The sequence below is a fragment of the Columba livia genome, chromosome W, assembly GCF_036013475.1.
Source record: "Columba livia isolate bColLiv1 breed racing homer chromosome W, bColLiv1.pat.W.v2, whole genome shotgun sequence".
Taxonomy (NCBI): domain Eukaryota; kingdom Metazoa; phylum Chordata; class Aves; order Columbiformes; family Columbidae; genus Columba; species Columba livia.
This window is the reverse complement of record NC_088641.1, coordinates 2,051,473-2,065,873: the sequence shown is the minus strand read 5'-3', so window position 1 is coordinate 2,065,873 and position 14,401 is coordinate 2,051,473. Positions and strand designations below refer to the sequence as shown.

Here is a 14,401-nt window from a genome sequence, read left to right as displayed (position 1 = left end):
AGAGATGAGATGAGAGAGATGAGATGAGAGAGAGAGAGAGAGATGAGAGAGAGAGAGATGAGAGAGAGAGAGATGAGAGAGAGAGAGAGAGATGAGAGAGAGAGAGATGAGAGAGAGAGAGATGAGAGAGATGAGAGAGAGAGATGAGAGAGAGAGATGAGAGAGAGAGAGAGATTTATTTATTTTTCTGCTTTTAAGACGTTCTTCCATGATGGAACAATCTGGCATAGACTGAACTGTAGAAATCACAGTATTAATTTCTTTCCTGTATTTGGGTTATTTCCTTATTAAAAGAAGTTGTTCTCCTTGGTATCACATTTCTTACATAGGGACACAAAGCAAGCGCCCGTTTCTTTAAGAGATCCCGGTTCTTCCATGTGACACCCAAGCTAAAACTGATTTTTGGCAACAAAATCTTATATATACACATTTATTCTCTAAAGCAAAAGAGATGATAAAAACTGTCATAAATCAGCTATACTTTCTGTCTCAATGCCTTTTGTTGGGTAGATAGCAGAGGTGTCCGCCTCCTCTTTGAAGTTTTAAAGCAGCGCTGCATTTCTCCTGAAATAAAAGTATTGATTTAGAAGAAATTTTTAAGTAACTAGTTAGTTCTTCCAGGATACAAACTGGAAAGGATGTAACTTCTCTTCTGGTCTTCCATCAAGAACATACATTGTTATTGGTTTATTTTTGTTATTAATTGTGGTGGCGGACTTGTAAATGTATCAACCTTCAGGTGTTTGGGGCTGGAGAACCATAGGGAACCATCTCGTTGCATGTATTGTCTGCTTGATCTCAACCAAAATTTCCCCTGTGCCTTTTACAGTTATTTCAACTATCTCGCCACGCTGATACCGCACTTTGAAAGGCCTAAATGTCTGAAATAGAAATGTCTGCGGTCAAAACGGTCACCCAGCCCAGTTCTGGGTGCTCAGCACAGGACACACATGGAGCTGCTGGAGAGGGGCTACAGGAACCACAGGAATGAGCCGAGGCTGGAACAGCTCTGCTGGGAGAGTTGGGGTGTTCAGCTGGAGAAGAGAAGCTTGGGGAGACCTTATTGTGGCCTTTCTGGACTTAAAAGGGGCCTGTGAGAAAGATGGGGACGGACTTTTGAGCAGGGCCTGTTGTGAAAGGATAAGGGGTGATGGTTTGAAACTAAAGGAGGGAGATCCAGGCTGGACATGAGGAAGGAATTGTTGGCCCTGAGGGTGGTGAGAGCCTGTCCCAGGTTGGCCAGAGAGGTGGTAGATGAACCATCCCTGGAGACATCCCAGGCCAGGCTGGACGGGGCTCTGAGCAACCTGAGCTGGTGAAGATGTCCCTGCTCATGGCAGGGGGGGCACTGGGTGACCTTTAGAGGTCCCTTCAACCCAAACTGTTCTATGATTCCATGAAGATCATAGTAGTAAAGTCATTTGTCAAACGTGGCTTGTGGGGAAAATACAAACCCCAAAATACTCTTCTATATTTGACTCCAGTAGAAACAAGAGGAGCAGTTTGCAGGAGTCTGATGCCACCAGCAGCTTATACATCTAAATTAGTAAGGGGAAGGTATCAGTGTAACGACTGTTTCTAAATGACGCCATTGCCCCCCAGAGAACAAGAACTATGGTCCTGTTAAACCTCAGCTCCCCGGTGTCCTGGTACCTGTTTCTTCCATTCGAAACTGTGTGGACGACCTTCTATCGGTGTCATCTGGTGACAAGTTCAACAATGTACCCATGTGTCACCATCCTGCTGCTGCTGGCTCCTCTTTAACGCCAAGCACGGCTCAGAACTGCTTTCTGCACTCACCGCATCGTTTGGCTTTGAACGTGCCTCCGAGAGACACGGCTCAGAATAAGGGACAGAGATGAAGCACAGAGACAATATGGAGTGTTTGAATAAGATGGACCCAGTCCCAAATCATTTCAATTTGAAATTGGGTCCTTTTTGAAACATCCTGTGTATGGGAAAATCTCAGCTAGGAATGCCAAGCACCGCTCTGAAGGTACGTGCTGTTGTGAACGCTTTAACCACTCAATGAGATGCAGTTAATTACTCAACGAAATGCAGCTAATTCTGTACCTTAGCAAACAGGCTGATGGCTCGTAAATTATTTCACACCTTCAGAGCAAACAGGCTGAATGGTCAGAAACAAATCGCTGAATTTCACCTCACACCACCACACCAAACCCCCTTCCCATTTCAATCTTATCCTGAACGTTCACGTAGTCAGAGCCATCTACTCCGAGTATTAAAAGGTTAAAAGGTAACTAATTTACTACCTTAGGAGAGCTGCCAAAAGGTCTGATTCATACAAAATACTCTCAAATCATAGAGGAACCAGGTTTCATTTCCCTGCTTCCTGAGGACCCACCAGAAAGGTGAAAGAGGAGTCACCAGAGAGAACAGGATCGGTTTTGCAAACTGAAAAGCAAATAGAGTATCTGGTTATCAGTCTCAGGATACAACTCTGAGGGAACATAATCTTTCCTCTTGGAATCGCTCCTAATTTTACACCCCCTGATGGCACCGTGGCAGCCGGTAGCGCATGGTGCTCATTACGGCCGACGCCGAACGTTTGGGAGATGTCCCAAAGGGACGCTCATAAAACACCGACTGGAGGCTCGGAGCATCGCTGACATTTCCTACCACGTCCCCACCACACCGCGTATTCTTGACAAGAGAGAACAACCAAAGATGAAAATACTCTAACGGGAGTTATTTAAATGATTAAATTGATGGTTGGATTCAAGATCTTTTATTCCCCGATTTGTTCCTAAATCAACTGAGATGATGTGGCTGTGTCCATTTTCACCTCACTGGCATAGAGCTCTTCCATTTAGAAAGTAAAAATACTACAAATCATCTAGAATGTAAGTGTTGCACAGATAATCTATATTCTTCCGTATTTACGTTGTATGTCAAGTCTTGTAAGTAACGTCCATTGACTCTCAGAGACAGACCTTACCGTTCAAATACGAACACAAGAGAGGGCTAAAAACCAGAACGGAGAAAGCGGATTATTAGGAGCTTGAATAGGAGAGAAAGCAGCTCTTAACCTCTTCACTGCTCACAATTAGCAAGGAAAAGAAGCCTAAATATTTCTCATCTCATTATACACGGCATCATTCCTACGCTGCAATGATTCTATAGGGCTTTATAATGAATTTTATCGCCCTTATTCCTCCTACCTTTGACTTTTAAGCTCCTGAAAAACGTAGCGAGCACCCTTAAATGAGTGAAAACATTGCCACCAGTTAAATTGGGAAGTATTAATAACTAAGATAGCAATCAAAACCAATGTGAACTATGGAAAATAATGGAACGTAATAGAAACATCCACTCACTTCTAGTAGCACAGGGTGCTACTTCACAGTGATGTAACTAGATCAGTTTTTCATTTTTCCTCCATACGCAGTTACAGTTTTTAACGAAGTGAAAATGTCCTGATAACAACCAGATGTTCGGTTATGTGTACCAGCTCTGACCAAACTACTGATAGAAACCTTTATAATTTAAAGCCTTGGGAGCTCTATCTCGCAACAAAATGTTTAGCGAGAGTTTTGATGTAAAAGTCGTACAATTAAATACTGAAGGTGCATCTTTTTGCTGACTGTGCATTTTTAAGCATGAATGTACACACTTGAGTGCTAACAAACCCAAAAGAAAAAGCAAAGTATCCATAACATACCCAAGGGAGCCATAAATCAAACATCCACACACTGTAACACAAGTGTTGTAAGGGGCTGCTCACATCTAATTCCTTCAAATTAAATGTTAATACGTGAAACCTTTTTCCTTGGCGTTTTGTACAATGCAGCAGAGCCTGGTTTTCAAAAGGGTAATTCAAGATCTTTTCAATAACTCCCAGACACAAAACCACGATGCTGCGGAGTCCCCGCTACAACCTGGTGTAGCAATGCACTGTGTAACAACTTCTAAGCACATTTGCCTTCCACAACACAAACTAACTTTGAGAAATAGTCTCTTAAATTCATCATAGACGATTGTGAACACTCCTATATATGCTTTGCTGTACATTTCAGTAGGTTTTCCCAACAAAAGTCACCACATCTTGGTGGTTATTTCATACAAGCAGCTGAATGTCAATGTAATCATTGGTCCCAGCCAGCACGGGTTCATTAGGGTAAAGTCTTGCTTGACGAACTTAATTGCTTTCTACTACAAGGTTACCCACTTACTTGATCAAGAGAAGCCTGTTGTGGTGATACTTTTGGATTTCAATAAAGCCTTTGATAGTCTCACAGTATTCTCCTGGACACCATGTCCAGCATACAGCGGGGTAAACACATAATCCATCTTAGGGCCAGCACTCTTCAATGGCTTCATCAATGATTTGGAGACAGAACTTGCGGGACTGCTTAGAAAATTCACCGATGACACATAATTGGGGGGAGCTGCCAAAATTCTGGAGGGCAGAGAAGCCCTGCAGACGGATCTGGATAAACTGAAGAACTGGGCCATCACCAACCACATGAAGTTCAACAAGGGCCAAGTGCCAGATTTTGCACCTGAGACAAAGTCTTTCTTGTCATGAGGTGACCCTGCCTCCCCTCTGGCTGCCATTTTGTGTGCTGAGGTGATCTTGGTGGCTCTGGGGCCGCCATTTTGTGTGCTGAGGTGATCTTGGTGGCCCTGGGGCCGCCATTTTGTGTGCTGAGGTGATCTTGGTGGCCCTGGGGCCGCCATTTTGTGTGCTGAGGTGATCTTGGTGGCCCTGGGGCCGCCATTTTGTGTGCTGAGGTGATCTTGGTGGCCCTGGGGCCGCCATTTTGTGTGCTGAGGTGATCTTGGTGGCTCTGGGGATGCCATTTTGTGTGCTGAGGTGATCTTGGTGGCCCTGGGGCCGCCATTTTGTGTGCTGAGGTGATCTTGGTGGCTCTGGGGATGCCATTTTGTGTGCTGAGGTGATCTTGGTGGCCCTGGGGCCGCCATTTTGTGTGCTGAGGTGATCTTGGTGGCCCTGGGGCCGCCATTTTGTGTGCTGAGGTGATCTTGGTGGCCCTGGGGCCGCCATTTTGTGTGCTGAGGTGATCTTGGTGGCCCTGGGGCCGCCATTTTGTGTGCTGAGGTGATCTTGGTGGCCCTGGGGCCGCCATTTTGTGTGCTGAGGTGATCTTGGTGGCCCTGGGGCCGCCATTTTGTGTGCTGAGGTGATCTTGGTGGCCCTGGGGCCGCCATTTTGTGTGCTGAGGTGATCTTGGTGGCCCTGGGGCCACCATTTTGTGTACTGAGGTGATCTTGGTGGCCCTGGGGCCGCCATTTTGTGTGCTGAGGTGATCTTGGTGGCCCTGGGGCCGCCATTTTGTGTGCTGAGGTGATCTTGGTGGCTCTGGGGCCGCCATTTTGTGTGCTGAGGTGATCTTGGTGGCCCTGGGGCCGCCATTTTGTGTGCTGAGGTGATCTTGGTGGCCCTGGGGCCGCCATTTTGTGTGCTGAGGTGATCCTGCACCTGGGACACAGCAACCCTGCCTGTACATACAGACTGGGGGATGAAATGCTAGAGAGCAGCTCTGTGGAAATGAATCTGTGGGTTCTGGTCAACGACAAGTTGAAGATGAGCCAACAGTGTCCTTGGCAGCCAAGAGGGACCCGTGTCCTGGTGCATCCAGCACAGCACGGCCAGCCAGGCAGGGAGGGGATCGTCCCACTTGGCTGTGGCCTCACATGGAACACAGGATAAAAAGGACATAAAGCTAGTGGAGAGTGTCCAGAGGAGGGACACAAAGTTGGTGAAGGGTTTGGAGAAGAAGCCTGGAGAAGGGGATGCTGAGAGCAGAACTCATGGGGCTGCAGGTTCCTCAGCAGGGAGCAGGAGGGGCAGGGCTGAGCTCTTCTCTCTGTGACAGTGACAGAATGGCAGAAGATGTGCTGGGGAGGGTCAGTTGGACATGAGGAAAAGGTTCTTCACCCAGAGGTGCTGGACACTGAACAGGCTCCCCAGGTAGGCGTCAGGGCCTCAGGACCAACAGCGTTCAAGAAGAGATTGGACAACGTCCTCACACACACGGTGTGACCTGTGGGGTGTCCTGTGCAGGGACAGCAGTTGGACTCCATGATTCTTGTGGGTCCCTTCCAACTCAGGACATTCTACGACTCACAATAAGGGACACAGGGAGGTGGGTTACAGACTTAGCATTTGTCTTCTTCCCCATCTCACACCCTCCTTGTTAATTTTGAGCCAGGCCACCCAGCTGCATTTCCCAAACTGGTTATTTTATAGGCAGACACGAGCTCATCCTGCCAAGGCTTCTAACAGAGCGAGCTCAGAGGGCAGCAAGCTCTGCCCGTGCTCAGGAAAGACTCAAGCCTTCATAAACTCAGTACCCCACATTAAGACAGCACATATGCAGTTATATATAGAAGTGGGGGGGGAATTATAGTACCTCTGAAGCGTACTGCTTTCACCTGACATGCCATTTAGAACAATTCTGGAGGGCAGGACTGTTGCACAGGTACCGCTGCTCCTGCATTTGGGACAAGGAGATGGTCTTCCCAGCTTAAAAATAATCTTAGTATTTCACTGAAGAAGCTTAAGGTGGGTGTGGAGAAGCGATATATTGAGACAAGAGCTGCATGTTGTATCCGCTCTGACACCAAAGTGCATCTGCAGAATCCAAGGGATACGCTAATCGTGACAAACCTCTGCTTAGGCTATGGAGATAAACTCTGCTCTTCTGAATGATGGTTCAAAGACAGACCCAGCATGGAGGTTCACGACAAAGATCCACCTTTGGATCTACCTTGACTTCAGTAAAGCCTTTGACACAGTCTCCCACAGCATCCTCACAGCTAAGTTGAGGAGGTGTGGTCTGGACAATAGAGTAGTGAGGTGGGTTGCAAACTGGCTTAAGGAGAGAAGCCAGAGAGTGGTAGTCAATGGTGCGGAGTCCAGTTGGAGGCCTGGATCTAGTGCAGTGCCTCAGGGGTCAGTGCTGGGGCCAATATTATTCAATATATTCATTAACGATTTAGACGAGGGAATAGAGTGACTGTCAGCAAGTTTGCTGGTGACACCAAGCTGGGAGGAGTGGTGACACGCCAGAGGCTGTGCTGCCATCAGAGACCTGGACAGGCTGGAGAGCTGGGCGGGAATAACCTGATGAAATTTAACAAGGGAAAGTGTAGAGTCCTGCATCTGGGCAGGAACAACCCCAGGTTCCAGTATAGGTTGGGAAATCACATATTAGAGAGCAGTGTAGGGGAAAGGGAGCTGGGGGTCCTGGTGGACAACAGGATGACAATGAGCCAGCACTGGGCCCTTGTGGCCAGGACGCCAATGGTACCTGAGGTGGATTACAAGGGGGTGGTCAGTAGGTCAGAGAGGTTCTCCTTCCCCTCTGCTCTGCCCTGGTGAGACCACACCTGGAATATTTTGTCCAGTTGTGGCCCCTCAGTTCCAGAAGGACAGGGAACTGCTGGAGAGGGTCCAGCGTAGGGCAACGAAGATGATTAAGGGAGTGGAGCATCTCCCTTATGAGGAAAGGCTGAGGGAGCTGGGGCTCTTTAGTTTGGAGAAGAGGAGACTAAGGGGGGACCTCATTAATGTTTATAAATATCTAAAGGGTGAGTGCCATGAGGATGGAGCCAGGCTCTTCTCGGTGGCAAACAATGATAGGACAAGGGGTAATGGGATCAAGCTGGAACACAAGAGGTTCCACTTAAATTTGAGAAGAAACTTCTTCTCCGTGAGGGTGGCAGAGCCTGGCCCAGGCTGCCCAGGGGGTTGTGGAGTCTCCTTCTCTGGAGACATTCAAAACCCACCTGGACATGTTCCTGTGCGACCTCACCTGGGTGTTCCTGCTCCATGGGGGGATTGGACTGGATGATCTTTTGAGGTCCCTTCCAATCCCAAACATACTGTGATACTGTGATCTTTATAGCAGCTTTACAGACAGACATTGTTAGTGCCACCATAAGCTGCCTATCCTCCAGCAAATGATCTTAAGTCCTGCTACTGAAATCATTTCCAGCTTGAGTATTACATGTATTCCACTCTATCTGCTCCTACCCAAAATTCACACACTAGGCTTATAGTTTTCTTGATTTGTTCCAGCTAAATACAGTAATGAATTAGCGACTTGATCCAACGTAGGGAAAGAATTTATAGCGTAACTCTGATCAGAGAGAGGGAAGTGAAAGGTAAACTTGCTACTAAAATAATCCTGATCAATCTCCTGAAATATTGCATTAAGCACAAATATCTCAGCCTTATAACATCTTTATGAAGAACAAGATTGGATTGTGTATTAGAAAAAGCAAGTTTTTCCACATCTCCTTTCCCCTCACCTATTTCCCTTTTAATGATATGGGGATAAAATAATTAATTAAGCCATCGCTTTGTCAAACATGTTACACCAAGAAGCCAGAAAATAATACACGCAATAAAAACCTTCCACATCCAGCTGTTATGAAAAGCATGGGTTTTGCATAACTGAACATTAAAGATTATAGAGAGGATTTATGATGTTTTATAAGGCATTATTATCACTGTATTATATAGTCGACTAAGTGTTTTCAACAGCTACTTCCATGCCCAACAACCATATTCACACAGAAAGAGATGCTGACAAGTTCAGCTGCCGAAAAGGGTTAAGACCCATCACTTAACTTCTTTCTGCCAGTAAACCAGAATAAAAGATACTGGACTCCACAAAGACATTGGGACATCCAAGAAAGACAAATCAAAGCCTGTAGGATTTACGAACTTGCCCGTATATCGGGGTCCTTTCACCTCTTTGTACTTCCTCTAATCCGCTCCAAACAAGTGTAGCTGTGCCAGGAAGTCCTGACAAGCTCTGAACGATGCTCTAAATCATCTCCCTAATTAATTACACGCTACCTACCCAAATCCTGGTGTAGCGTTGACAGCGACCTATTTAATGAGAGCAATGTTGCAAAAACTATTGCATCTTTGTCAGCTTTCCAACCAAAAGCACAATCCAAAGGAGAAAAACTAAATCAGCAACAGAGCAACGCACTAAATAGATAACGTGAAACTCTTTCGGAGCTGTGATGTTTTAATTAAGGCGCTATATTTTAGGCACAGATTACAATTTAATACAAAGGGTACTGTTAATGCTATCTTGGGTTAAGTTTATCTCTGGGGTTAAGTTTATCTTGGGTTAAGTTTATCAGGAGAGGTGTGGCAAAACATTTCTGTTTCCTAAGAGCAAAGCAAGTTCTCCTTCATATGATACTGAAGGATGTTCCAGGACACAGATGCGTAGAATCAGTGTCTCAAATGCAGCATTCACATGAAAACCACCATGCAAACGGTTCTGCAGGTCTACAGAAACACTCCACTTATTCATTGATCTTCTTTTTCAGATGTGAATTTGCTAGTATTTTAGAAATAAGTATTAATTAAGTCGCAGGATTTATTTAATGCAAATGCAGTTCAAAAACCCATAAAACTGCACAAGAGCACCTTTGGTTTGCACCTCGCTGTTTTCCCCAGAGACCAAGCGGTGCCTCCAATGCATCTTTCCCTGGACAATTAGCACAACCATTTCTAGCCACAAATTAGCAACAACCATCCATGTGTTGCCAGAGGTACCTGAAATAAATGTCAGCATTCCTACAAAAGAAATCAGGATCATTTCCTGCTGTTGGTTTGAACTGGGTGTGAGATGCTGAGCATGTTTTTCTTCCAACTGAATATTCAGTGCGGGTACCAACAGCGAGTTAGAATTATGGATACTGTACCACCACATACAGCATTCAAACCCAAGTATTTCAATATTATAACCCCATCACTCTGAGTTTTCTGTTCTTGCAAATGCTCAGTTTATATAAGGAGGTTGGAAAAAACCAACCAACCAAACTTACAGGAGGGGAATTTCAACAATGAGTTGGATGAGGCAACACAGCAACTCTTCTATGAGGTCTTCGCACTCTGTTCCTGGAAATAAACATACCAAAGGTTTTCTGGGTTTCCAAATAATAAAAGAAAGCACAGATTTGAACACATAGATGCAGACCATCAATATTTTAAACGCTAGAAGAGTCATTTTACTTGTTGTAGAAAACTTTCCTGGAACAGAAAGGACTTGGGATTATCACCAGAGCAAATGGTGATGCTAAACCTTTAATATATATATAAGAATAACTAATAACAATAGGATAAATTCAATGAGATGTTGATATTCTAGGAAATATGATAATGTTAAACACATCAAGCCTTATTTTGCTACTTACCTGATGTTATTCTAGGAAATACGATAATGTTAAACACATTAAGCCTTATTTTGCTACTTACCTAACGTGCTATTAAATGGTGTCAGTACTATCAGTTGAATTGATCACTAGTGACTTCTCACTGCTCCACAGTTCGAGTCCACCCTCAAAATTCCCAATAGTTCTCCACCCTTTTTTAATCCCAAGTTAAGAATATATAAACAACATATATATATATATGTTCCTAAAGCTTGCATTAATAAACAACACATATAAAACAGTTCGATTTGTCTACCGTACAATGAACAATATTCTCAGTTGTGATCTGTCAAATGAATGCAGCCTATTGTACATATCACTGCAGCTCTTTAGCAATTAAATCTATACGTTATTTTTGCCTGAATGCAACTTGATTCATTTAAGAGGTTTTACACATGACAAATAAGAATTCATGGATTTCCAAAGCGTATTTTAAGTGAGTAGAAATGATTCTACAAAATGCTGAAAGAATTGATTGAAAAACAACTGTTCTTCAATCCAGGATTCCATATGAAGCAGCACACCAGGGGGAATATTCACAAGCAAGCAAAATTACTTCTTTCCACCATCGGTTTATTAAAAACACATTAAAAATTGTCACCTAGTGAACTGCAAGTTCTAAAGGAAATAGGGGGTTTTTTATCACGGAAACATGGTTTCCTTTATATAGAATCCCCCATGAGGAACACAATGTAGCTCCTGTTAGTAAAAATACTCCTATTTGGAGTATTTAACCTTTGAAATCACCACTGATAATGAAGCCCAGATAATCCAAAGCAACTTGAATGTGACAATTTCCTCGAGTTTTTTGAATCTAGAAAAAGCTTATAGAGCAAAACTGCTGTTAGTTCCCCAAAGGTAACGAATTGTTTCTCTCGACAATTGAGGAAACTGAGGACGAGAGAGGAAAAAGGATGAGAAATAAAGTAAAATGCATCTTAATATTGTTTCTTCCACTATGCTATATACACAACTCATTTGAAGAATGAATAATATTATTTGAATATGAAAAAGGGCTTTCCCTTCACACTATATTCCAAATCAAGTGAGAAAATATAGGCTTAGCACAACCACGTAGAATGGAAGATGTTGGTCTTTCCTGCTCTGTTCTCCAAGCAGTTTTTCCTTTCTCAAAAAAAGCTTAATTGCTGTAATCAATGTCATTCAGCTCCGATAATTAATGTATCTTCTTCCCCATTGGGGCACGTGCATTCTTGTTTAATTCTCCTCTTGCCAAGACAATGAGGCGGCCCTGTGCCAAATCTATAACGTGAGAGGGAGCCATAAACACGGACCGCGCTGTATTTTCATCAACGATACCTCTTTCAATAGCAGGATAAACACAATACTTCACCTTCATAGAACACATTCTTGGATCAAACATACGCTGGATTAGCAGAAACTACATCCACTTGTAAAATCAACGCAGCTCCATCCTTGGCCATGATATGGGGTCTAACACAGTAAACCAACCTTTTTCTTCTCAAAAACCTCAGCGCTACGTTGTCACGACCCAATCTGGGCTCCTGTAGCAGCTGCATGTGCATAGTATTAATATATAATATTCAGGTACTTGGTTTCCTGCCTTGTTGCTCCTATAGATAATAGGATAGAACCCGGACGCCACCAATGAAATAATTATTAATACTTCCTCACAAAACAGTATTTAAAGCCCCCGCCATCCCATTCATTACACAACCAAGACTTAAAGCTTCTTCAGGTTTTGCGGTTTTACCTCCAGCTCTGAGGACTCCCAAAAATTCCCAATTTTCACTTAAGAGTGTTACTAACGAGTCCATAAACTAATTGCCATCTTTGTTTCCTTTATATGACAGCTGAATACTCATTAAAGCATTTAAAGGCTGCAGTAAACACATTTCTTGCCCCCTCTATGTCCTCTTATTTGCTATAATACACCAAATAAATTCCTCAGCAGCCTTGCAATAAAATCTTGTCTATAGAGAATTAATTAATTTTCCTATTACAGGTCAGGGAATGGGTTAAATACATTATTAGTTGCACTGTTCTTCCAATAACTGCCCACCAGCCATTAAGAAAATAAGCCAAGAGTACTTCCAAATTCACACACTGCATTAAAGCTTTTATCTTATACGCATAATTTAATTACACTAATATGCTAATGTATTGAATAAGGCTTGTATTATCACGCTCACAATTGAGAAACAATAGAATTATAACAAGCTGTAACAAATGAAAAGACTGTAAGGACAACTAAGGACTTAAAGTTTTTAAAAGGATGCTCAAAGATAGCGTGAAGTACGTACAACTTTAGTAAAAGTAGTAATAAATCTGTCTGAACTTCACAACAAAGCAAGCTCTAGTTTCCAAATAATAGTAATTAAAATACCCCAAAGCTACATTTGACTTAATTACGAAAATACAAACAAAAAGAGCATTTAATTCTGGTCTGCTCACTTTAATAAACCCTACCACAACAGCATTTTATTACACTCCGTTAATAATCCTTCACCTTTCACAGAATCACAGAATCACAGAATGGACTGGGTTGGAAAAGACCTCAGAGATCATCCAGTCCAACCCTTGGTCCAACTCCAGTCCGTTTACTAGATCATGGCACTAAGTGCCATGGCCAATCTCAGCTTAAAAACCTCTAGGGACGGCAAGTCCAGCACCTCCCTGGGCAGCCATTCCAATGCCTGACCACTCTCTCTGCAGAGAATTGCTGTCTAATCTCCAGCCTAAATTTAAGCCCATGGCCCCTTGTCCTATTGCTGACTGCCTGGGAGAAGAGACCAAGCCCCACCTGGCTAGAACTGCCCTTCAGGTAGTTCTAGAGAGTGCTGAGCTCAGCTCTAAGCCTCCTCTTCTCCAGACTAAACAAGCCCAGCTCCCTCAGCCTCTCCCCATAGGGCTTGTGTTCCAGTCCCTTCCCCAGTCTTGTTGCTCTTCTCTGCACCCGCTCCAGCACTTCAATCTCTTTCCTGAGCTGAGGGGCCCAGAACTGAACACAACACTCCAGGTGTGGCCTCCCCAATGCAGAGCACAGGGGAAGGATCACTGCCCTTGTCCTGCTGACCACGCTGGTTTGGATCCAGGACAGGATCCCATTGGCCTTCTTGGCCACCTGGGCACACTGGTGGCTCCTGTTGAGCTTCCTGTCCATGAGTCCCCCCAGGTCCCTTTCTGCCTGACTGCTCTCCAGCCACTCTGTGCCCAGCCTGGAGCGCTGCAGGGGTTGTTGTGGCCAAAGGGCAGCACCCGCCACTTGGCCTTGTTGAACTTCATCCCATTGGAATGGGCCCATTTTTCCAGTCTCTCCAGACCCCTCTGCAGAGCCCTCCTGCCTTCCAGCAGCTCCACACTCCCTCCCAACTTGGTGTCAGCAGCAAATTTGCTGATGATGGTCTCAATGCCCTCATCTAAATCATCAATGAAGATGTTGAACAGGACCGGACCCAACCCTGACCCCTGGGGACACCACTAGTGCCTGGCCGCCAGCTGGATGCAGCCCCATTCACCAGCACTCTCTGGGCCCGGCCCTCCAGCCAGTTCTTAACCCAGCAGAGAGTGCGCTTGCCCAAGCCATGGGCTCCCAGCTTTTGCAGGAGTATATTATGGGAGACAGTGGCAAAGGCCTTGCTGAAGTCCAGATAGCTACGTTTAAAAGCTATAGGAAGGGATTCACCTTATTACCATATTCCAGGTATATTTTAAAAAATATGATGTGAACCATCTGCACATACAATCAAGTGCTACAAGACGTGGTATAAATGTGGATATACCACAGCGACAAGAATCACCTTCCATATCAAACTGCAAGGAACTCCCAGTGTAAGGAATAAAGATCGCAGGGGTTCAAGAAAAAACATCTCAGCTTTTCCATCTATTCTACCGTGCTACATTGCACCATTTTTTAACCAAGAATAAACATTAAGAACATTTTAAACCAAGAATAAACCCAAGGTTGAATTCCTCCGAGTCACAGTAGGCGTCAAGGAGTTCAAACTATATTTTAATGACTAATTTTGCTGGGAAATCCATAATCAGATGCTTTTGGTCATTCTACCTTCTTGCCAGACTGATTTTGGCTTTTTGCAACTACAAACTCCACAGTATCTTTATAACAAAGGAAATCAGGACTCCTGTGCCAGCTTTATCCATCATATTCAAGAGCATCTCGATACGGTGC

At 44.3% G+C, this 14,401-nt stretch overlaps 1 protein-coding gene across 15 annotated transcripts in view; it reads right to left on the bottom strand.

Annotated features, from left to right (window-relative positions):
• LOC135577036 (dymeclin-like) overlaps window positions 1–14,401 on the bottom strand; it is a 151,462-nt gene that overhangs the window by 116,375 nt on the left and 20,686 nt on the right. For 14 of the 15 annotated variants that reach the window (XR_010468648.1, XM_065044648.1, XM_065044649.1 and 11 more), the window contains exon 6: window positions 9,844–9,916. The exons of the other annotated variant lie outside the window; for it this stretch is intronic. Coding sequence is in view for 13 of the 14 variants with exons in the window: in XM_065044648.1 (XP_064900720.1) it covers window positions 9,844–9,916 (73 nt within the window). In the remaining variant the exon portion in view is untranslated. The remainder of the gene's footprint in view (window positions 1–9,843; window positions 9,917–14,401) is intronic. 15 annotated transcript variants of the gene reach the window in all.